Source organism: Lichenostomus cassidix, chromosome 9 (assembly GCF_008360975.1).
Source record: "Lichenostomus cassidix isolate B80296 chromosome 9, HeHo_3.0, whole genome shotgun sequence".
Lineage (NCBI taxonomy): Eukaryota > Metazoa > Chordata > Aves > Passeriformes > Meliphagidae > Lichenostomus > Lichenostomus cassidix.
The window spans coordinates 1,075,623-1,097,391 of record NC_139490.1 but is presented as its reverse complement, the minus strand read 5'-3'; the positions used below and the strand labels follow the sequence as shown (position 1 = coordinate 1,097,391).

General features: G+C 53.3%; 1 protein-coding gene across 2 annotated transcripts in view; it reads right to left on the bottom strand.

Moving 5' to 3' along the window:
- LEKR1 (leucine, glutamate and lysine rich 1) overlaps positions 1-5,316 on the bottom strand; it is a 30,505-nt gene extending 25,189 nt beyond the window's left edge. The window contains exon 1 of one of the 2 annotated variants that reach the window (XM_085068907.1): positions 5,083-5,316. In XM_085068907.1, coding sequence (XP_084925033.1) covers positions 5,083-5,130 — 48 coding nt within the window. In that variant the 5' untranslated portion in view covers positions 5,131-5,316. The remainder of the gene's footprint in view (positions 1-5,082) is intronic. The other variant, XM_085068906.1, reaches the window with a different exon arrangement.
- Positions 5,317-21,769: the final 16,453 nt, after the last annotated feature.

The following is a 21,769-nucleotide window of genomic DNA, read 5'->3' as shown; positions in this document are numbered from 1 at the left end:
ACCTTATGCTGCAGCTGGGTGGTCTTAAATGATTTCTGTATGTTGAGTTATTCTACCTTATTACCCAACGTTACTTTCTTTTTTGTTTCACTCTTCTCCCACACTACTTTCATGTCTCTTATCCTGTCTGTCCCTCTCCTCACATGCCAGTCAATCCCTATTGCACAAAAAGAAATCATGACTCAGACCACACCATTGATTTTCAAGGCAGTGCACACTTCTGCTGTATATGCAAAATAAGGAGCTATCAGATTGAAATTGATATTTGCTTTAGTCAAAGAAAGATTTTTAAGAGTCTCAGTAGAAACTTCACTTCTTATAAAGGAAATACAGTGTATTATGAGCCAAGTTTTCAGTCAGCATCTACCCCAAAGCAATACAGATGGTACTGCTGAGCCATGCTGTTCACATCATTATTTGTTCCCTGCCCATAAAATCACAGTTGCAAAATAAAAATCCCCGTGTTTGCTTTGAATACACGAACAGTGGAGAAACAGGCTGGGAGTAAAACCAGAAGGTTGCTTCATTCAAAACATGCCCTGGAACAATCATTGTGTCACGACAGGAAATAACCCCGGGAGCTCAGGTAGTCGAATTCATTGCTGCCTGGGAGGAAAGCAGACTAATGAATCACAAAGCACTGCCTGCTCACACTCACTCTGTGACACACAGAGTGTGTGACACACACACAGTGTCAGCCCTGCAGACACAGCACATGGCCAGAGCCCTGCACACCTTCCTGAGCTTTCCTGGGATGTGTCACTGAACGTCCCAGCTTAGATCTGAAACTCAGAGTGCTGCCACAAAACACCTCAGGACACAACACACCAGACAAAGGGTCACTTAGCCCACTGTTAACCAGATCTTTACCTGACAAACTCCCTGCATCCCTAGGTGTGACTGTCAGGAAGTCCCTGGGAGCTGCAACCCCACTGCTTGGGATGGAGGAGATTCCAGTCTGAGCAGCACACTTGGACACTGGTTACTTGGATATAGTGAATGCAGCCTGGCTTTGTAAGAAAACTCTGAATATAGAGAACACAGCCCTGGTCTGCTGAGAAAAGATTGACTCTACTGCCTAGAGAGGGTGTGGAGTCTGCCTCACTGGAGATACTCCAGAACCACCAGGATGCAATCCCTGGCAGTGTCCAAGGCCAGGTTGGGTGGCACTTGGAGCACCCTGGGACAGTGCAAGGTGTCCCTGCCATGGGACTTTAAGGTCCCTTCCAACCCAAACCACTCCAGGATTTTCTCACATTTCCAAAGCACTCCACAGCCACTCAGAACTCTCACAGCTGGAGCCTGACATCCCAACAACACTCAAACAGTACAAATTCCACAGCCAAGTGCTGAAAACCCCAGTGGGCACTGGAGCAGCTTGGGAACATCATCTCCAGGAGAATTCAGAGGGAAAGTGCCAGCAGGATGCAGAAAAGAGCTCTGCCATTCTACCACGCTTATCTGGACGGCACAAACTGAAATGATTTCAGATCCCTGCTGGTACCAATGCTGCACGTCCCGAACAGAGCTGTGCTGTTCATTCCCAGCAAGTCCTGGCGGATGGGACAGGCTTGTGATCTCCCAAACACAGCTGGAACTGTGTGTTCCAGAACCTTTTCTAAAAATCCCCGAGCCCAGGATGCAAGGCAGCAAGAAGAGTGCAAGCTGACGTGATGTGCTCTGCAGAGCCCAGCCTGTGCCCAGTGCGCAGCACACGTGGCAGAGGCTCTGAGCACCCATCTGCTGTACACCACACTCTGGGGACACCACAGGACGTTCTGTACTCCTGGGGAACAGCCTCAGAGCTCCTCAGCTCCTGCCGTGAGAGAACTCTTCATCTCTAAGGGTGTCTTGGCCCTCATAATTTCATGATTTATGGTAACAAAGCTTATTTTTTTTGCCAAATAAAATATGAAATTAAAGATAACTTTGTTTGCTGCTGTGAGGACTTGGGTCATTCTGTTGCTGTTTCTGTTTCCTGTTCCAGGAAGATCTTCAGTGCAAAGCTGCATCTTCCCTTCTACTTCCCTCCACTTCCACAGAACTTTAGTAAGTTCACAGGTACACAAAAAAAAACGTGACCGCTGGCAACAAACAACTACCAAGGTGAAATATAAAAGCCTTGAGGAAAAATTAAAACAAAATTAAATATTAGCCAAACAACAAAACCAGAACTTCCCAAAAATACATATCTATGACATTGGAGTCAAGCAAATACTCCATCTGTACCCTGCTGGGCTCTGTGACACCTCTCAGGATGAGTTTGATGGAAGAAATTCTATGTAAATACAATAAAAATAGGCATTAAATGCCAGTGACTTAGATCTTTACTAAGAATTAGTTTCCAAGAAGTATGCAACTATAAATACGAAAGAATACCATAAACTTTAATAATGGACATGTGGAGGTTTTGTTTACCTGTTGTTTTTATTTTTTTCATTTAGCACCTATCTTGCAATGAATCTGTTGTGAAGGGGGTGTGAGAACAGAAGGAATGAGAGAAGAAAACAGGGCCATGTGAAAGTTTTTACACAATTCTCAGAACAAAACCAATCAGAACACAAAGAACCAAAGTCTTTTCACATCTATCATTTCCTTAACAAAATGCCAAGAAATCTCCTTCCCTCCAGACTAAATCTGCCTTTAAAATGAACTCTTGCTAAGCAGCCTGTGAAGCTCCAAGTAGAAGAACAAGAGCTCTGTGAGGCACCTCCTGGATGCTTGTGAGCACCACAGTGCCTGGCAAGGGAATATCCCTGACTCCGGGGCTGCAGTCACAGTGCTTGCCATGCTCCCTCCAGACACACGTGCTCCTTGGCCTGCAGATCCATTCGGGAGCACGTGCTCCGTCTGGCACAGCAAACCACTGCTGGCACCAGTTCAGCTCTGCTGGGAGGGAGCTGGAAGGGAGATTCCAAAGGAGAGGCTATAAAACCCCAGCAGCAGAGAATGGGAAGGGAAGGAGAACATGTGCACAGAAAAGACAGGAGATACAAGGACAGGAAATGGTGAGAATGACTTGTAGTATCTTGTAACGATGCTGCAGCTACAACACGAGTCGGCTGAGGAGGAGATGAGCAACAGCACAGGATGTGTAAAAACCCGACACTTTCTCATCCCAAATGCTGGGCTGGTGTTGCCTTGGAGCTCCCACGTGTCTCATAGAGGATGAGACAGGAGCAGAACGCTATCCACACACACAGCTGGAAATTCTGTGTCTTCTGCACCACACCTTTTTGCTAAAGGTGTACCCAGCACTGGAGGGACCTCAAGAGATTGCCTGCCCTGTCCTCTACTCCGAGGGAAAAGTTGTCCCCACAGTCCCACTGGGAGAATTCCACAACTCCCTGGGTGAGCTGCTCCAGAGTTTCAGAGTGTTCAACCAAAGCACATCCAGAAAGGTGAGGAGAAGACTCATTTGCACCTGGAAAGAAACCACCGTCTCCCTCCACACTGAGCAGTCATTGTGCCCTCAAGTATTTCCCAGAATGAGCAAACCCAGCTCTACTACCCTTTCATAAATATCACAGATTTTTAAGTTCTTTACCATCTTTGCTCTTTTCTAAATTCCCATCAGTCACGTTATTATTTTTAATGCCTGTAGCTCAGAACTGAAACCTCAACAGCTCTGAACAGAGGGGCAACAAAGACCCAAGTTTCTCGTGCAGTTCCTGTTACAATTATTGATATATTGAAACTAATAAAATATTAACAGCCTCTTCCTGTGTAACATCCCCTTATTAATATTATTCTGCTTATGACCTGCTTCCAGACCTCACTGTTAGGTTTGACAAGTGACAAGGAGGTTATTACGGACTTTGTATCAACACATTGGATTCATGTTAAATACCTTATTTTTCCTAAGAATATGGAGTTCAGTGCTGCTCCCAGAGTGCTCACACCCCTCCCCGGCTGGCACCAGTGTATTCCTCATTGTAATCCAAGATCTTGGCTCAATAATAACCAGCAGACACTGACACTGCTGCTGACAGAATTAGTGTCACTGCCTTTCTGTGCCTGCCCTGACTCCCACTCCATCCTCGTGCCAGCATATGCCTAGCACATGGATCAGGAACTGGCTCAGGAACCGATCCAAACACAAAACAGGCTCCAGTGCCACCAAACTGCAGCTTTAAGTCATTAGAGGAAATATTAAGCAGTAACCAGCTCCAGAAGAATTCCCTCATCCAAGGGTTAGGCACAACTGTTTCTCTGAGAAGCTTGCACTGATTTTTGCTCACCACCTTACCCTGTTGGGGCTAAAAAACTAACTGCTAAATAAACAAACTTATGGGGATCCTTCCTGTTACCAAAACAGCTGGTTGTGGGTCTGAAAGAGTCCCAGCTTCTTCCTTTCCTCTTTTTTGAAGGTAAGTATTCCTTTTCCCTTTCTTTGTTTGTCTTACCCATCCTTGAATTCTCAGAAATTGTCTGAACAGTTTCTTGGACTAATCCAGGGAGTATTTCTCCAGGCTGAGTACACAAAGCTTTTAAATGATTTGTCAGTTATGAGCTGCAGAGCGAGGAATGAGGACAGCTGGGTGTTGTACTGCCAGAATGAAATCCTGATAGTGTTACAAAAAGTGACTCGTGTTCCACTTGAGTGGAGCCTCCTGAACTGAGCCATACGAACAGCAGCACTGTTACAGTGGCAATAATCTGTCTCCCAAAGAAAAGAACACACGAAGATACGAGGGAAGAAGACGGGGAATGTTCCGTTCCTGTGTGTGTTGTTACTCCTCTGGAACATGGCATGCTCTGCAGTCCTTCCAAACTCCCGGCAGCACAACATGCCAGAACAGGGCAAATCTGCGACTCACCTGCGGTGACAACAGCGGCAGAGCGAGGTGTTCCCTGCGACTCACCTGCAGTGACAACACCGCACACCTCAGGGGTTCCTCTGCAGCCTCCCGAGAGAATTACTGGCATTACACTGCACAAAGAGGAAACCCAACACCCAACCTAACCCAGGGCCAAAATGCACAGAGCACGTCTCGGTGCTCACAGGCCTGTGCACCATCCCTGCACTGCTGCAGGAGCTGCTCTCCGAATGCTGGAGCTCGCTATTTCCACCGCTCGTACCTTGCGGATCTCCTCGGGCAGCGCGTGGACGGGGCCGTGCCGCTCCATGGCCTGCGGAGGGCTCTCCGGAAGGCTCTCCGGAAGGCTCCGCGGCGGGGCCCGGGAGCGGCCGGGGCTCGGCAGGGTCAGAGGCCGCCGGGGTCCCGGCACAGGGGACCCGTGAGGGGCGGGGGGGGCGCGGCGGCCGCCGCCATTTTGTGGCTGCGGCGTCCGCCGTAACCGCGGCAACGGCGCGTGCGCGACAGCGCGGGCTGCGCTGAGGGAAGGCGCTGAGGGCGGCGCGGCCTGGCTGGGGAGTTGCGCTCAACTCGCCACTAAGACCTCCCTGACGCCCTAAAGTCAGCCCTGAAATCACAAAGCCGCTCTTGACACCCCGAACCCGCTCCCGCCATCTCCAATTCGGCCTTGGCACCCCAAAGCCAAATGCTGACATCTCAAATTTGGCCCTGACATGCCAAAGCTCTCCCCCCAATACCACAAAGCCAAGCCCTGACAGCTCAGATTGGGCCCTGAGCCACACAGCTGTCCCCAGCGCCCCAAATTCATCCCTGCCACGCCAAATTTGTTCCTGCACAAAGCCAGCCCTGACATACCAAAGGCCCCCCTTATGTCCTGAATTTGCTTGACACCCCAAAATCTTTACTGACGCCCCCAAAACATCCCTGCGCCCTCCAAGCCAGCCCTGACAGCCCAAATTGAACCCTGACACCCCAAAGCCGCTCCTGACACCTCAAACCCGGATCTGACACCCCTAATTCAGCCCTACCAGCCCAAATTTGGCTCTGACACCCCAAAGGCACTGCTGCCACCCCCAATTAGCCCCTGCCACCCCAAATGCAGCCCTGCCACCCGGGTCATCTGCGTGTCACACCCGAGGCACGAGCTCAACCTCGGGATGAACCGGCCAGCTCCCGGTGAGAGCCACTGGAGCGCACAACAGCCACGAAAATAAATAAATCAGGAAAGGATGGCAGCGGGATTCGGCAGTTCCAGCGGGATTAATTCCACATTCTGCCCTTCTTTGCAGCGCTGGTTCCTTTTTCCTCCAAAACCGAGCTGCTGCTGGGACTCCGCTCTGTCGCATGGCAGGGACCATCTGTCCCAACCGATTCCTGTATCCCCAAAGCAATTCCTGCATCCCCAAAACATTCCCTACAGCCTTTTTCAAAATTATACACCCCCACTATTTAGGGACACACATTTAAAGCGAAGCATCAGTAAGCTTTATTGGGAAAGAAAAGTGAGGAGGTGCTGTCTCAACAGAGGGATGCAAAGCCGGGGGTCGACGGAGGGCGCCGGGCGCCCTTTCGGGCGCCCGTCACCCTCCGTCGCCCCCCCGGCTTTGCACGGTGGTGCCACGCGTGTCACCGCGGGTCCCTCGCGTGTGGCCGCCGTGCCCCGTCCCGCGTTGCGTGCCGAGCTCCGAGCCGCGCTAATCCCGCCTTGGCAGCCGCCTCACGCCCCGCTCCCCCCGCCTCCGTTTTAACCTCTTCGTGCTCCCGCGGCAGGCGCGGGCGAAGGGGGGTGTGTTGCGTGTGAAGGGCGGCTCGCCCCCCGCGGGGGTCATTAATTAAGATCTGCATTAATAGGAGCTGGCGAGGGCCCGCCTTGGCTGGCAGCGGGGTCTGGCAGCGGGGTCTGGCCGCGCCGTGCCGGCAGCTGTTCCCGCCGTGCGTGATGGCGGCGGGCGGGGGGGCGGCGGCTCTCACGCGATGGCGGGGCTGACGTGCCGGGCCAGGGTGTCGTGAGGCGCGGCCGTGAGCTCAGCGCGGATCACCGCGGGCGGCGAGCGGGGGGAGGGCGGGCAGGGCGGGGGGAAGGCGGGCGGCGGCACGCAGCAGGCAGGCAGGGGCGGCGGAACGGAGGTTGCTGCATCGCGGCCCCCGGCTGTGCCCGCTGAGGAGGGGCTGAAGGGGGCTTGGCCAGAAGGACCTGAAGGGATCCAGTCTTGGGGATCCCGTGTTTGGGGGGCTGGGGGAAGCTTGTCCCAGAGGGTTCTGAGGGGATCAGTTCTTGGATCAGGTCCTGGGAATCCAGTTCTTGGCGGGGGCTGAGGGGAGCTTGTCCTTGGGGAGCAGGTGAGGGGATCCAGTCCTGAGGGAAATGAAGACGATCCCGTGCTCGGGGAGCTGAAGGGAGCTTGGACAGAGGGAAGCCTGTGGATGATACGATCTGGTCTTGGAGGGCTGATGGGACACTACTGTGGGGGAAATAAACGAGATGCTATCCTTGGGTCTGAGGGCAGCTTGGACAGATGGAGCCTGGCCGGGGGGATCTGGGGAGATCCTGTCGTGGAGGTGTGGAGAGCGAGGCAGGGCCGTGCTGAGCCAGCCGGGATGCTCCCACGCCGGGCCCTGTGGGAAGCAGCGCTCGGGAGAAGCTGCTCCCACCACACAGCTCCGAAGCAGCTGTTTCCTCCCAGCAGGAAGCCCCCACAAACCCCCACTCCTCATGGAACCCACAGCCCGCTCACACATCGCGGTGAGCTGAGCGGGCTCGGCGAGCCCCTGCCCGAGGCCTCCAGCTCGGGCCGGGCCGGAGCGCGGCCGTGGCTGTCGCCGTGGCACGGTGCCGCTGTTCGTGCCAGCCCCAGCGCCCGGCGCCGCGCGGGATCAGGTTCCAGGCGGTGCGAGCAGCTCCAAGGACAAACGAACGGCAAGAACCGAGTGCGTGACACGCAGCAGTCATAAGGCAGCTATTTCCATTGTTTTCCGGCAGGCTTTGTACCTTCTCAAACACACGTGGAAAGCCTCCTGCTGCTTAGAAATCCCAGCCCGGAGGAGCAAAGTCCGTGCCATGGGCAGCCGGGGAAAAAGGCAATTAACACCAACACCCTCTTCGCACAAAGCGGCACCGGCCGGGGGGCTGGGAGGGTGAATAGGTGTGTCCACACCTGCAGCATTCCCTGGACAATGAGAAATCCAAATTTTATCCCAGTTCCCTCGCTTTAGGCTGCCCTGTTGTTTGCTCAGTACAAAGAGCGGCGCGGGGGAAGCGGTTTTGCAGCGTTGTCTGCAAACAGCTCCTCTGGGAAGCTCCGGTTGTTTTCCTAGGGAGGAGCAGAGCTCGGTTATCGCTCCGTGGGTACACGGGGGATTTGGGCAGGAGCGGGGATCCCGTGCCGGGCCCGCAGCGCGGAGCAGACATGCGGCAGGAGGGGTCAGGGGAAGGACAGCGCTCGGAAGGCAGCAGGTTATTCTCGGTGCTCCGTGCACATGGCTTTAGTTCCCCTTTTCCAGCGATATTTGCTGGATTTGTTTGGTTTGCTCCGCTTGCCCCCTCTTTGCAAATGTCACAAGGACGAGAGCGTGGGGGGAGAGGGCCCTCTGTGGAAGGATGTTTGGAGAAAGGATCTGAGCGCCAAGGCTACCTGGGAGTCAAGGTCAGGCAGGTCGCTCTGTGCAAAGACCAGAAACTGCAAGGCAGCAGGGATATGATAAAATCAGGGCAAGCGGGACAGAGCAGGGTGCCGGTGGTGTGTGCGGGAAGGCAGAGGGGAGGGGAGGGGATGGTCCCGCTCTCCCAAAGGCACCGATGCCACTCGGAGCAGAGCAAAGAGCAGCGCGCTGGTGCCAGCGGGACGTGCGGGACAGCAGTGGCATCCCGAGGGATGTGCGCCTGCCGTGACATTGACAAATCAAAGTCAAGCTCTTGGCTGCAAGAGCACATGAGGTGACTCAGAGAAAGAAACCATATGATTAAGCAGCAGCTGAGTGCCAGAAGTGAAGAGCTGTCAAGGATAATATCGGGAGTGTGTGTGTCTGTGTGTGTCTGTGTGTGGAGGACATTGGGTTTATTTGCCACGATAGGAAAGGATTTGAAAGGGAATACAAGACGCTTGTACTGAGTCCGGCTTGGCAGCAAGAGAACTTGGGAAGGGTGCCAGGAAAAGCGTCAGGGATACAGGGCTGGAGTGAGGAGGGAATGCAGAGCACAGAGGCAGCTCCAGGAGTCAGGAACGGGCACAGAGGGCAGAGGGCACGGAGCAGCCGCCGGGATGGCATTGGGGAGGTAATCACAGACTCATTAGGGCTGGAAAAGAACTCCAAGATCATGGAGTCCAACCTTTGACTGACCAAACACGCCGTGTCACCAGATAAGAGCACTTAGTGCCACATCCAGTAATTCCTTGGACATCTCCAGTGATGGGGACTCCACCACCTCCCTGGGCAGCCCCTGCCAATGTAAACAGCCCTTACCATGAAGAAATTCCTCTTGATGTCCAACCTGAACCTCCTGTGGCAGAGCTCGAGTTTCCTCTGTTTCCTCTTATCCTGTCAAAATGTCCAAACAAAAGCCCAAACCCCCGGGAGATGATGCAGAGGGGTTGGAGGCTTTGTTCCCCGTTTTAAACGCATTCAAAAACATATCTGTTTTTGAAAACATATCCTAATGCTCCTGGATGACAACGATGATGGCACTCCTGCCTCCTCAGGCAAAACAGAACTGTTATCATGAGGGTGAGGCTCATTCGTGCAGGACTCAGCAGTTTCCCAGGAGCCTGCCAGGGAACACCCATGGGATCACAGAAAGCCCATCAATCTTTCCTATTTCCCCCAGTCACCAGCGATCTGCTCTTTCCTAATTTAAACACAGGAGCTGGAGGGAGGGAGGGAGACGTTTCTGCTTCTGTCTTTAAGAAAAAAACAAACCTGAAAATCCTGCCAAAACAGAAACTACACACAAAGCCCTCCCTACTGGAAGGGGACAAGGATGGATGAAATAAGACAGATGTCACAGCCTTGGTGAGCTACTGGGAGAAACAGCAGGCAGTGATGAAGGACCTCTGGAGTCACCATGAAACAGGAAAAGATAAAGAGGAAACACAACTGAAGGAAGCCAGGACACTTAGAGGATGGAGCATCCCAAGGAGGGTGGTGGGGCTGACTCGAATCCAAGATCAGTGCATGTTCATCATTCTGAGATCCAGCATGCAAAAACAATCCCCAGCTCTCCCAGCCAACAATGAAGGGAATGGGATTACCCATACAAATAAGGAATAGTGAGGAGAGTCCTTGCAAGCTCTGAAATTGTGTTTTGATATCTACTGTTGACACAGTTCTGCTTGGGCTCCTCTCCATCCCCTTTGAAACACTTTTACACAGCAGCAGACAGTGCTTGGCAGGATTTCAGGCTGCTCCTTCCTCCACCTCACGTTAGTACCCAACTCCTGCTTTGCGATTGCCCTGCAGTGTCCTGGCACATCCTGACAGCAAAACACAAATGTTGCATTTCCATGGCATGGCCCGACAACTGAAATTATCTCCCACAAAGAGATAACAGCACGTGTGTGTTGATTGCAGGCTGTTGCTACAACAGTTGATAAGGAGCAGCCTGTCTTTATTTGTACGGAACTGGGATGAAAATAAGGTGGAATAAGGTTTTTCTTGCTTTGCTTTAGAACCTGTTTCCTCGTCTGTCAAGCCCATTGACTGCAGATGGGGCAAGGCAAGACCCCAGCTATCATCCAAAACACAGATAATGCTTACTGAAGTGCAAAAATGGTTATTTCTGGCATCTGAAGGGGGGAGGTGACAGCCAGGGGAGTTGGACTTGACTCAGTCTCTGTCCTATCCTGACCAAGAGCTTGGCCATTGTGGCCTGAGGCCACCTGAGGTGACCCGTGGCTACCTGAGGTGACCCATGGCTCTGTTGCCAGCTGAGCTGGCAGCTCATGGAGCCCAGGGAGGTGCAGGAGCTGTGGCAGCTATGCTGGCTGGTTTCTGAGGGGTCTGCAACAAAGACCTGCACAAGGAGCTGCAGAGGGGTTGTTTTGGGTCTTCTCTAGCATCACAAACTTCTCCCCCATTCCTGTGACTCACCTGTCAGCAAGGTTTCCATAAGCTGTTTGCTTATCCTAAATGGTTAAGGAAGGAGACTTCAGACAAAATTGCTCTAAAAGCTTTCAGTTTCTTTGTGATTTATCCTGAAAAAAAACAGTTGAAGAACTTTGCACAGCTGCCAGCAGAAGGCGTAAAGCTGTTGAGATGTGTGGGAGCGAGAGTGGGGACTCCATGGCAGGGGTCCCAGAGCTTTGAGGTCCCTTGCAGCCCCAGCAGCCTGTGAGTCTGTGTTGGCAGAGAAGTGTCCATGGCTCCTGAGGAAAGCAAACCTTGTGTGTGACCCGTGAGAGGCAGGAGGGCCTTGTGAAATGGGACAGTGTTTCCCAGTCACTATGGAGTCACCGAGGGAACAGGCATATTTTCTTCCTGTTTACACAACATGTCACCAGCAGCTTTGTCCCCATCCCTGGTGACCTGCAGCCCTGTTGACACGCCATGGCAATAACGCTTTGCCAGAGGGCTTTTGTGGGCTGAAGAGGAGCCTGGCCCTGCTGCAGGATGCTGTGGTGCAGCAGGGCTGGGAGGAGGTTCAGGCACAGCCTGCCCTTTGCCAAAGGCCCATGGAGGCTGCAGCCACCAGGGTATGAGTGAGGCACACCAAAGGTGGCCCAGATGTGTCACAGGGTGAAATTGCTCCCAGGGAATTGCAACGACAAGGTACAAACCACATCCAGAATCAGTCCTGTGAGGGAGCTGGGAAAGGAGCTCAGCCTGGAGCAAAGGGGATCAGGGGGACCTTGTGGCTCTGCATAACTCCTGACAGGAGGGGACAGCCAGGGGGTCAGGCTGTGCTCCAGGGAACAGGGACAGGAGGAGAGGGGACAGCCTCAGGCTGGGCCAGAGGAGGCTCAGGGTGGACAGCAGCAGGAATTTAGTCATGGAAAAGGTTAAATGTTGGCAGGGGCTGCCCAGGGAGGTTTGAATTCCCCATCCCTGCAGGTGTCCAAGGAAGGACAGGACACTCAGTGCTCTGGGCTGGGGACAAGGTGGGCATTGGGCACAACTTGGACTGCATGGGCTGGGAGAGCTTTTCCAGCCTCAGTGATTCTGTGTCTCATCTCTACACGTGCAAAGCTGAGCCTTGCTGGGAATTCAGGCTGCACTGGGGTTCCTACAGGGACTCAGGGTGCTGTCACACTCTGTGGGTCCCTCTTAAAGTGCAGCAGCTGACGGCTTCAAACCAACGGTGCCACTCAGGACTCCACACCCCTGTCACACATGCAGGGACAGTGCAATACATAATTCACCGTTTTTTCACAACACTGCGAATAAACTGAAAGTGAATTTATTCCCAGCGGTTGTGGCGAGTGCTTTCGTGAGCTTCCATTTCATCGCAGAAAATTTCATTCCCAAAGAGTTTTGCTGTCGTGTGGTGATGGTGAGAAGCGACAGAGTCCCCAGCTGCACCAGCAGGAGCCACGCACAGGCTGTCACAGGGCATCAGTCACAGCCTGTGCCACAGGAAAGCCACACACGGCAGCCAGCCTGGCATCCCACTCTGCAGCCTCCTCTCACAGCCTGGTTGTCTTCCCTGCAGAATCCAAAGTTACACACGAGCTGAGCTCCCTGACCTTGACCTGCTGGTGAGAGGAAGGGCTGTGGGTTCTGCAAGGGGTGAGGGGTGAGAGCCACGTGTCCAGCAGGATTTGGGGTGCCCAGCACTGGGATCAGCTCAGGGGGACAGAGCATGTCCCATTGTCCTTGCACTCTCCCTCCTCCCCATTCCTCTGCAGGAGGGCACCACACTATGCCCCCCTTTTTGGGGAGAGAACCTCCCTTTGCAGATCCAAGTCCGATTTGACTCAAAGCCTGCAGTTTTGGGAGCTGTGCAGTGTGTCACCCACTGACCTGGGCTCGGTGCCTGCAGAACAAAAGCTCTCCCTGCTGCTGTTTGCTCTTTGTGCAATATCCCTCTGAGTACACTTCCCATATCTCGGCTGATACGGTGGGAGATACTCACTGTAGTATCTTCCACTCCCAAAGGGAGGATCAGCACTTCCTGCTGGGGGTACAGCACTCCCCACCCCAAGATTAAGGGCACATTCAATATTTATTGAGCTGTCACACCTTGAGGCCCTGTCAGGATTAAACTCCACAGTACCTGGTGCTCTAAAACCCTGATAAGAGGCATTCCCATTCCCCCCGTGCCACGTGTGTCCCTGCTCACCACCAATGTCACAGTGCCCGGAGCTGCCACCCCGGTTATTTTGGGGACGGCAGTGACTCGCACACAGGTGTCACCTTTCAGAACTCCCAAAAATAGAGCTTGAAAAAGTGCTTCACGTAATCCTTACCCCATAAGGCCTTCCTGGCTGAGGGGAAAGGACTTGCCACAGCAGCAACAGGACATGAGAGTTTTGGGAATTAACTCAGATCCAGAAAGAAGAGCCTATTTTTACAGAGCCTTTGTCCTTCACACACTGCAGGGTGGATTGAACCATAGAATCACAGAATCACTGCGGCTGGACAAGACTATCAAGTCCAAGCTGTGCCCAATCCTGACCTTGTCACCAGCCCAGAGCACTGAGTGTCCAGTCCTTCCTTGGACACCTCCTGGGATGGTGAAATGGATGGATTGGCAGAATAATCCTCATTTGACACTGAAAGAGATGTTTGCTCAGACAGGGGCCAAGATGAAAGAGGATCCAGATCTCTGGATTATAGAATCATGGAATGCTTTGGGTTGGAAAGGATCTTAAAGCTCATCTCATTCCACCCCCTGCCATGGGCAGCAACATCTTCCACTCTCCCAGGTTGTTCCAAGCCCTGTCCAACCTGGCCTTGGACACTTCCAGGCATTGTTCCGTTGATTTCAGCCCACTTGATTACAGCTATCCTGCCTTGTAATAATTCTATGATCAATAAAAGATAATTCTGCCAAGGTTAAAGGCAGTCAGTCAGACAGGATTGATCACTTATGTTTGCAAATGTGTGGAGCTCCCTGTTGAAATGCCTTTTGCCAGTTCTTTGTGGGGATCAGAAAACAGTCCCATTCCCGATTCCCTGAAAACCAGCATTTCCCAGCTGTGTGTGTCCCCAGGGAATCAGGCAAATCCTGTTTCTGTTTCCAGCCCAGCCTCGTGTGTTCCACAGCACTCCAGAACGTGTCAGGAAAGCAGCACAGCTGATCTGGCACGTCATTGCTGCACAAGGAAATGAAAATAAATACAGATTTATGAAGGAAGGCCCTTTTCTGGCACCAGGCACGGATTTCCTGGCTGACTGCTAATACCAAAGTGCAGATCCTCTATTTTATATCAGCCAGGGGAAATCCCAGCAATTCATGCCACAGCATTAAAACACAGGGTTCTAAAAATAGCATCCCAGAGCTGGACTGGAAACAGCAGTAAAAACGAGAAAGGAAACCTTGTCCTTCTGTGTGCTTGCTCTTTTGAAAGCAAGACTGTTACATTCAACCCCAGAGCTCATTTCAAACAGCAGGGCTCGGCAGGTGGGCTGGGAATATCAAAGTAGCTCCTGCACAGGGACATTTCTCTGTTTAAATCCTACATTTATTTAAGATTTCCAAAACTTGTCTCTCTAAAAAGGAGGGTGTTTTCCAACCTCCGTGTTCTCCATCACAGGTGTGTCATTCCTGCTCAACCACATTAATTTTTCCCATGATCCTGATAATTAATCCACGTGGATGGACTTGGAATTCAGATGTTTCACTGTTTGACCTGGAAATTCACATTCTGACACAACCCAGGTCCCTCGTGCAGTTCCATTCCCTCAAAGTCACAGGGAGAAGAGGAAACAGGGGAGAATCTTTCCTGCCTGAGGGCCGTTTGGGAGACCACACAGGAAAACACATCTTGTTATCCCACCAGAACGTGGGAAAAACCAAACAGCCCTAGGCCAGGGAAGTGATGTCAGGGGCTGTAGGTTTCTCACAGTTGAATTAAATACACAACACCCACAAAAATCCCAGATCAGTCGGATGGAGGATGCTTGGGACTCACAGTTATCCCAGGAAATCTGCAATCCTCACAGCATTGCTGTCCCAAGGAGATCCTCTGGGCCTTTCCCATGTGTGATTCCCTGTGCAAATGCTCTTTGGCAGGCTGGGAAAGCAAAGTTTGTGAGAATTTCTTGTGATTTTCCCTGAAAACAGAGTTTCCCAGGAATTACGCTGTCCGAGAGGAAGCGGTCAGTGGGATATTTATACAGCTGGCTGATCAGATTGCCTTGGTATGGATTTTCCAGAGGTCTGGTTACTCATGGATCTGCCAATCCATTCCCAAACCTGACTCAGTAAGCACTTCAGTATGGCAATAGCCAGCATTGCTTTTCCATATTATTTAGTGTTCTTGCTAATCCATAAAACATAGCAACTCGGAATGAAAACCACAGGAAGAAAGAGCTAATGAGCTCCTCCTGTAAGGCTCTGTTTATACAACTCCCGTTAAGGTTAATTAGCCATGCAGAGACACAGCAAAAGGAAAATGGAAGAAGGGACTTAGTGCAGCCAGGTAATGATCCCCTTTCCCCAGCCTTGCTCAGTGCAGCAGCTCCAGCTACTGTGGCTTTACCCCCTCCAGAGCCTGCAGACACACTGCACATGGCCAGATTGCCAGAGACACTCAGTCACATCAGTTCTGCTGTCACAGCACAAGATTGAATAGGAAAAGAAGAATAAAATCCAAACTCACAACAGTTATCAGGGGAGCACTTGAATTTCAGCCTGTATTTGATTAGTGAATAAGATTTAAATTCTGAACAAGCAGGTCTGGGGAAAGTGTCCCTGCCCAGGGTGGAGGGGGATCAGGAGGAGCTCTAAGGTTCCCTCCACCCAAAGCAGGCTGGGATTTGTGATTCTGGCTCAGCCCTCCAGGAGTGATGGATCAGAACAAATCCCAGCTGCTGCTGGAGGAGGCTGCAGGGTGTTGGTGCCCGAGGCTGGCGTGCAGGCTGAGGTGTCCATTCCAGCACGGCTGCTCCGGGCAGGAAAGCCGTGTCAGGAGCCATCAGGGAGCTCCACAGGGATGGGACATCTCCCCCAGCCCTGTGCCCCCGGCAGAGCTAATCTGAGCAATCTGTGCTCCCCAGCTAATCCTGCCCTGCTCACACCCCGGGCGTGCTGCCCTCAGCTGGACCCTGAGCCTCTTAGGGCCAACAGGATCCATGCAATCCATCAGTGCTTCCCAAACAGCCCCAGTGCTGCTGGGACAGGGCTGGAGCCAAACCGAGCCCTGGGCTGAAACTGGTTCCCATAACTATTCAAATAAAGCATTTCCATAACCACAGCCAGCAACTGCCAGCGGTTTGTGACAGGACAAAGAACGGCTTTCTCAAATCAATTTCACGAGAAGGAAGGTGAAAATGTGGGTGAGAGGCTTTTTTTGGGGCTGCATGAAGCCAGCTTTTGCTGGCTGATGTTTGTCCTTGTGGCAACCATAGGATGTGATCAGACAGAATACAGTGGAATTGCTGGGATTATCCTGTTCAGGACCAGGAGTTGAACTCGATGATCCTTGTGAGTCTCTTCCAACTCAGGATGTGCTGTGATCCTATAAAACCTGTACTCATGACATGTCAGACTGGGGGCATCAAAAGCCATTTTACATGAACCCCACAACAAAATTTCATTCACAGATAAGGCACATTTAAAACAAATCAAGTTTGGGGTTTTTTTGTGGTTATTATTGTAACTACTCAGCAACAAGCAGTGATTCCCTACAACTAAGGCATTCAATTCCTCTGTCCTTTCATCCCACCAGGATGTCAGCAGTGGACATGGCACTGAGCTACCACTCGTCAGCCTCATAAAGGAAATCATTAAAATTCACTGTCAATTAAAGCTCAAGCAGTTTGGAGGTGCCTGCCCAGCCCAGGGGGCTCTGGGATCGCTGGACTTCCCTCCCTCCCTCCCAACCCATCCATTGCATCACTCCATGTCCCGAGGCACCATCTGCATTTTCCCACATGGGCCCAGATGGGACATTAAACTGAATAATGAGCTGGTGTTTCCCGAGGAGAGGAGCTCCCCAGCAAAGTGCTGATTCTGGGATTTCTGGAGGGAGGAAGGGATCTGACAAGAGGAGGGAAAGAGCAAAGGCTCCTTCTCAGCCCTGCTAGGAGGGTGCCAGGCACACACCCCACACACACATCTGTGCTCCTGGGCCTTTTCCAGCTGTGCTTGGAGAATGCTAGACAGGAAATTGATGCCACAGGGCAAATATTCATTCTTCCCGACTTCCCTCCCAAAGCAAGCCCAGATTTGCCCTGGCTAGACTGCCTTCCTGTGGAGCACCACGGCCTCCCCACAGCATCCCCAGCAGAAATGACTAAAATGTGTGTTAGCCTGGAAAAACAAACAAACAACAGCCTGCCAGATGTTTGCAACACCAACCCAGGAACACAGAGCTCACAGGAGCAGCTGATGCTCACTTTGCACTTCCAGGCCAGGCTGGAGAAGCTGCCAATTCCAGCCTCTGACTGAGTGCCCTCATTCCCAATGAACCAAACCTCCAAGTGCCACATCTGCACATTTCTTGAACACTCGCAGGGCTGGTGGATGCTCCTGAAGCAGGACTGGGTGTTTTGCTGAGAGTCTGGGAGATCTCCTGCCTTTTCCCTGCTGGCATCCTGGCACTGCCCACTGGGGATGAGGAGGATTTTGGAGGCATTAGTGTCACACAGCTCCTCAGTCCCTCAGCACATTGCCTGTCCCTGGCTGGGACACTGCAAGGAGCTCAGGCTGAGCTTTGCTCTGCAGGGCTGTGGAGTGACAGTGACAGGAGCTCAGCCTGGGGCCTCACCAGCACCTCATTCCCATTTTCCCAAGGCTGTCACCCGGCGTGGTGTGACCCTGCCCGAGGCTGTGCCAGCCTGCGTGTGCAGAGCTGCCGGCTGAGAACAAACCCTCGCAGCCTTCGTACATCCAGTGCTGCTCTGCTCTGTTATCACAGCCTTATCAGTGACAAAGGAGCCACCAGAGCTCCTCAGCTGTGGGGCAGCCCCTCGGGAGAGCTCCCGGGAGCTGCAGGGAGACGGGAACAACACGGGGAACAGCCTGGGAAGAGCAGCCAGCGCTCCCTGAAAGGCTCAGCCCCGATGATGGAGAGGCAGCTCCGTGGGATTTGGCCCCAGCCCGGCCGATTGCAGCTCATGGAGCAACAGCACAGACCCGGAGAAACCCTGAGTATCAGCAGAACAATCGGAACAGCTCACACGCCACGTCCCGGTGTTGCAAGAGCCCCAGGAGCAGGAGCAGGCACGGCCGGGAGGGCGCAGGGGATCCTCCCGGAGCTCTGCGGCTCCTTCCTGCCCCAGGTCGCTGCACACCGAGCTGGAGCCGCTGCGGTTCAGCAGGAGCAGCAGTTCCCTGCCAATGCCGGGTTACAGCACTGCCAGTGTCCCTTCAGGACAGGTACTGGTTTTTAGCACCAACTCATGAAAAAGGATCGAGCCTCTGCTCGTCACCCAGGGAGGCAAATATTCAGGAGCATTTTGGTGCTTCTGTTCCCAGCTAAAGCTGGTGCTGGTTCCTCATTCCCCTGCCTGCAACAATTCTGGATCTTTGTGCACTGCAGCAGCCTCCAGAATGTGGTACAAATGTGGGCACTATAAACACTTGTGTGGTTTTATCAAACAGTTCTAAAATGTGCTTCCCATGCCTAATGCTCTGGAAAATGGGCAGGAATGAGACAGAAAGCACCTGGAACGTCTCCATCAGCAGGAGACTTCTGAGCTCAGCAGATCCCAGCTGAGATTATCTGGAAAAGGCATCAGTTGGTGCCTCGGCCTCAGTGCTGCATCCAAGAGCAAAAACCAAGAGAAAGCCAAAGCCCTTTGGTCTGACTGTGCAAACACTGAGTTCATGGGAAACAAACAGGAATTTGATTCCATGGTGGTATTTACTGCAGAACTTCCCTATCCTGTCCTTCCTGTGACCTGGCTGAGGGTGTTTGGGATGGTTTTCAATGAACACCACTCCTGGGGACAGCAGCATGGACAGGCCAGCCTGGACACGGCTTGGAGCAGCCTGCTCTGGTGGAGAACAGAGGTGGGAATGGCCAGGAGCTTCCCCTCATCAGGGATGGACTGAGACACTCACTGTCCAGGCTGCTCCATGAGCTGGGCTCAGAGCTGGACAGCAGATCCACCCTCTGCATGGAAATCATGCATCTCAGAACCATGGAATGGCTTGGGTTGGGAGGGAACTTCAATCCCATCCATCCCACCCCTGCCACGGCAGGGACACCTCCAAGGTTTCTCCAACCCTGTCCAAGCTGGACACTTCCAGGGATGCAGGGCAGCCACAGCTTCTCTGGATCACCTCCACCACGTGAACCCATGTTCCCCCTGAGCTCATCCCAGAGCAGCTGCAATCCCTGGTTCTGGGATGATCCTTCTCCCCACACAGCTGCAGAGGGTCGGGGAGTGCACAGTCCTCAGCCAAAGCAACCCCAGGGTGGATCAGCACATGGGAATGTTCTCCCATGCAAGGGGAGAAGGCAGGAGATGATTTACAGCAGGCTAATTACGCAGGAGACAACTTGTACCCGGCTGTGTGGACAAGAGGGAGCCCAAAGAAAACTGAGACAACAACAACCCTTAGGTCAACCTGACATTTGTTGTTGGGTCTGTGGGAAAACAGCCTCATAAAAACAGACTTTGTAGCCATAAGAGAAGAATAATATTAATGCAGAGGATGTGCTGTGATGGTCAGATGGTGATGACACAGTGGGGATGGAGAAACCCCAGGGGCAACCAGAGATGCTCCCTGCATTCATCCCCAGTTCTCACTCCTGCGGGAGAACCTCAGATTTCCACATTCAGAACTACAAATAAAAAGATGCCAACCCCAGGCTGGGCAGAGCTTTGATGCTGGGAAGCAGGAGGCTGTGGTGTGTTGTGCTCTGTGCATCCCATGACTCAGCCCCTCACGAGGTGCCAAATTCCCTCCAGCAGAAGGAAACCCAGGGCCAGCCTGTGCCACCCTGTTGACACCGAGGGCACTCCTGGCCTCGTCTCACTCTGCTTTCCTGGGAGAGTTGAGAGGAAAGAGGGTTTTTCCCAGGCAAAGCTGTAGTGAGCTATGGGAGAGCCACAGAAATCCTATGGAAGTGCCTGGGAGAGCCACAGAAATCCTCTGGAAGTCCCTGGGAGAGCCACCCAGCTCTGGCATCCCAGGAAACTTCTCACTGCATCCATCTTTGTTCTCCCCCATCTCCAGCAGCACTTTACAGCCCCTGCTCCAAGTCTGGGAGTTCCAAGCCCAGATTGCAGCTCACAGATACCAGGAGCTGAGGCACATCAGCACAGGGAAATGTGATCCTGGGTTTTACCCCTGACAGGGACATTGCCTGGCTGGAGGTTGTCCAGGAGCTGTCCAGGCTCCACCCCAGCAGGTTTTCCTGCTCGATGCAGCCCTGACCTGCTGGGGTGACCTCAGAGCTGACCCTGCTTTGAGCAGGATGCTGGTTTAGACACCTCCCAAGGCTCCTTCCCACTCCCAGGACACCTCCCAGGGAGCCTCCCCAGCACCCACTGCCTGCACCTGCCTTGCAGCCACTTCCCCAAACACTCCAGAGCTCTGCCCAGCAGCCCCCAAGCACCTGGGAGCAGGGGACAGGGACAATTTCCCACTGCAGGGTACTTCTCTGATGAAATCCCACAGCTGGACAGCCCCAGAATCGCCAGTACAAAGCCCAGGCAAGGGCAGAGCACATCCTGGGGAGCTCCCGAGCCAGTTTGTGCCCATGTGGGAAGGGGGAAGGTCTGGCTGTTCCCACAGCACCTCTGGGGCTGCTGACACTTCAGTGTCTGCTCTGGGAACAGCTCCTGCCCTTCTGCCCAGCTCCCAAATCAGCTCCTGCTCAAACTGTTCCTTCCTCCCGGCCTCTGGGGCACCTTTATCCTGCTGTCCAGAACAGGCTGTTTCATGACAAATCCCAGGCACCGGCAGTGACCGAGGCAGAGGTGACCTCATCCTTCACTGTCACCCACGTCACTGCCCCAAGCTGGGCAGGCTGAGCTGGCAGTCCCCAAACAGAGTCCCCACAGTCACCAGAGCCCTCCCGGATGCTCAGGGTGCACAACACACCCCGCAGCCCCCCTGGCTTCCCACGGCTCCAGAAACACCACTTGTGGCCTGGCCAGCCCAGCAGGTCCCTCCTGTGCCACCCCCACAGGGCCACCAGCTCCTCGCTGGGCTTTTCACAGCACAGCCTTGCCCAAAGGTGTGTCACCCCCAGGTGTGTCACCCTGGCAATCTCTGCAGTGACACAGCGAGATCGTTATCACAAACCCTCCTTTGTCACCTGGTTTCATCTTCAAATTCTCCACCGGTGACAGCACCAAAACTGGTGACAGCACCAAAACCGGTGACAGCACCAAAACTGGGCCAGGAGGCACGAGAAGGATTCACCCCCTCCATGGTGCCCCAGAACCCCCACGAGGGTGGGAAGCTGGAGCCAAGAATTATTGCAGCATCGTGGCTGGGAGGTGGCACTGCACCGTGGGTGTCATTGTCACAGCCAGAGCGAGAACAGGAACACAGAATACAGGGAACATCCCCATGGCAAAGATGGGATCAGAGCTGTTCTCCCCCAGTGTCCCTCTCAGGAGCAGGATGTAGGGACAGGCATTGCTCAGGGCTCTGCTCAGGTGTCCCTCGAGCAACCTCTGCCACAGCCAGCGCTGCTCTGGCGCACGTAGGAGGCAATTAATGTAATTAGGAGCATGTTCTGCTCCTGCCGGCTCTGCCCCATGCCTGCACCACTCCCAGGGAGCTGGAAGCCAGCAGTGACCCCACAGGAGCCTGGAGGGCTGTGGATGGACAAAGGAGTCACCAGTGCTCACCTGGCTGGGCACCGGCAGTGAGGTGACAGTGACAC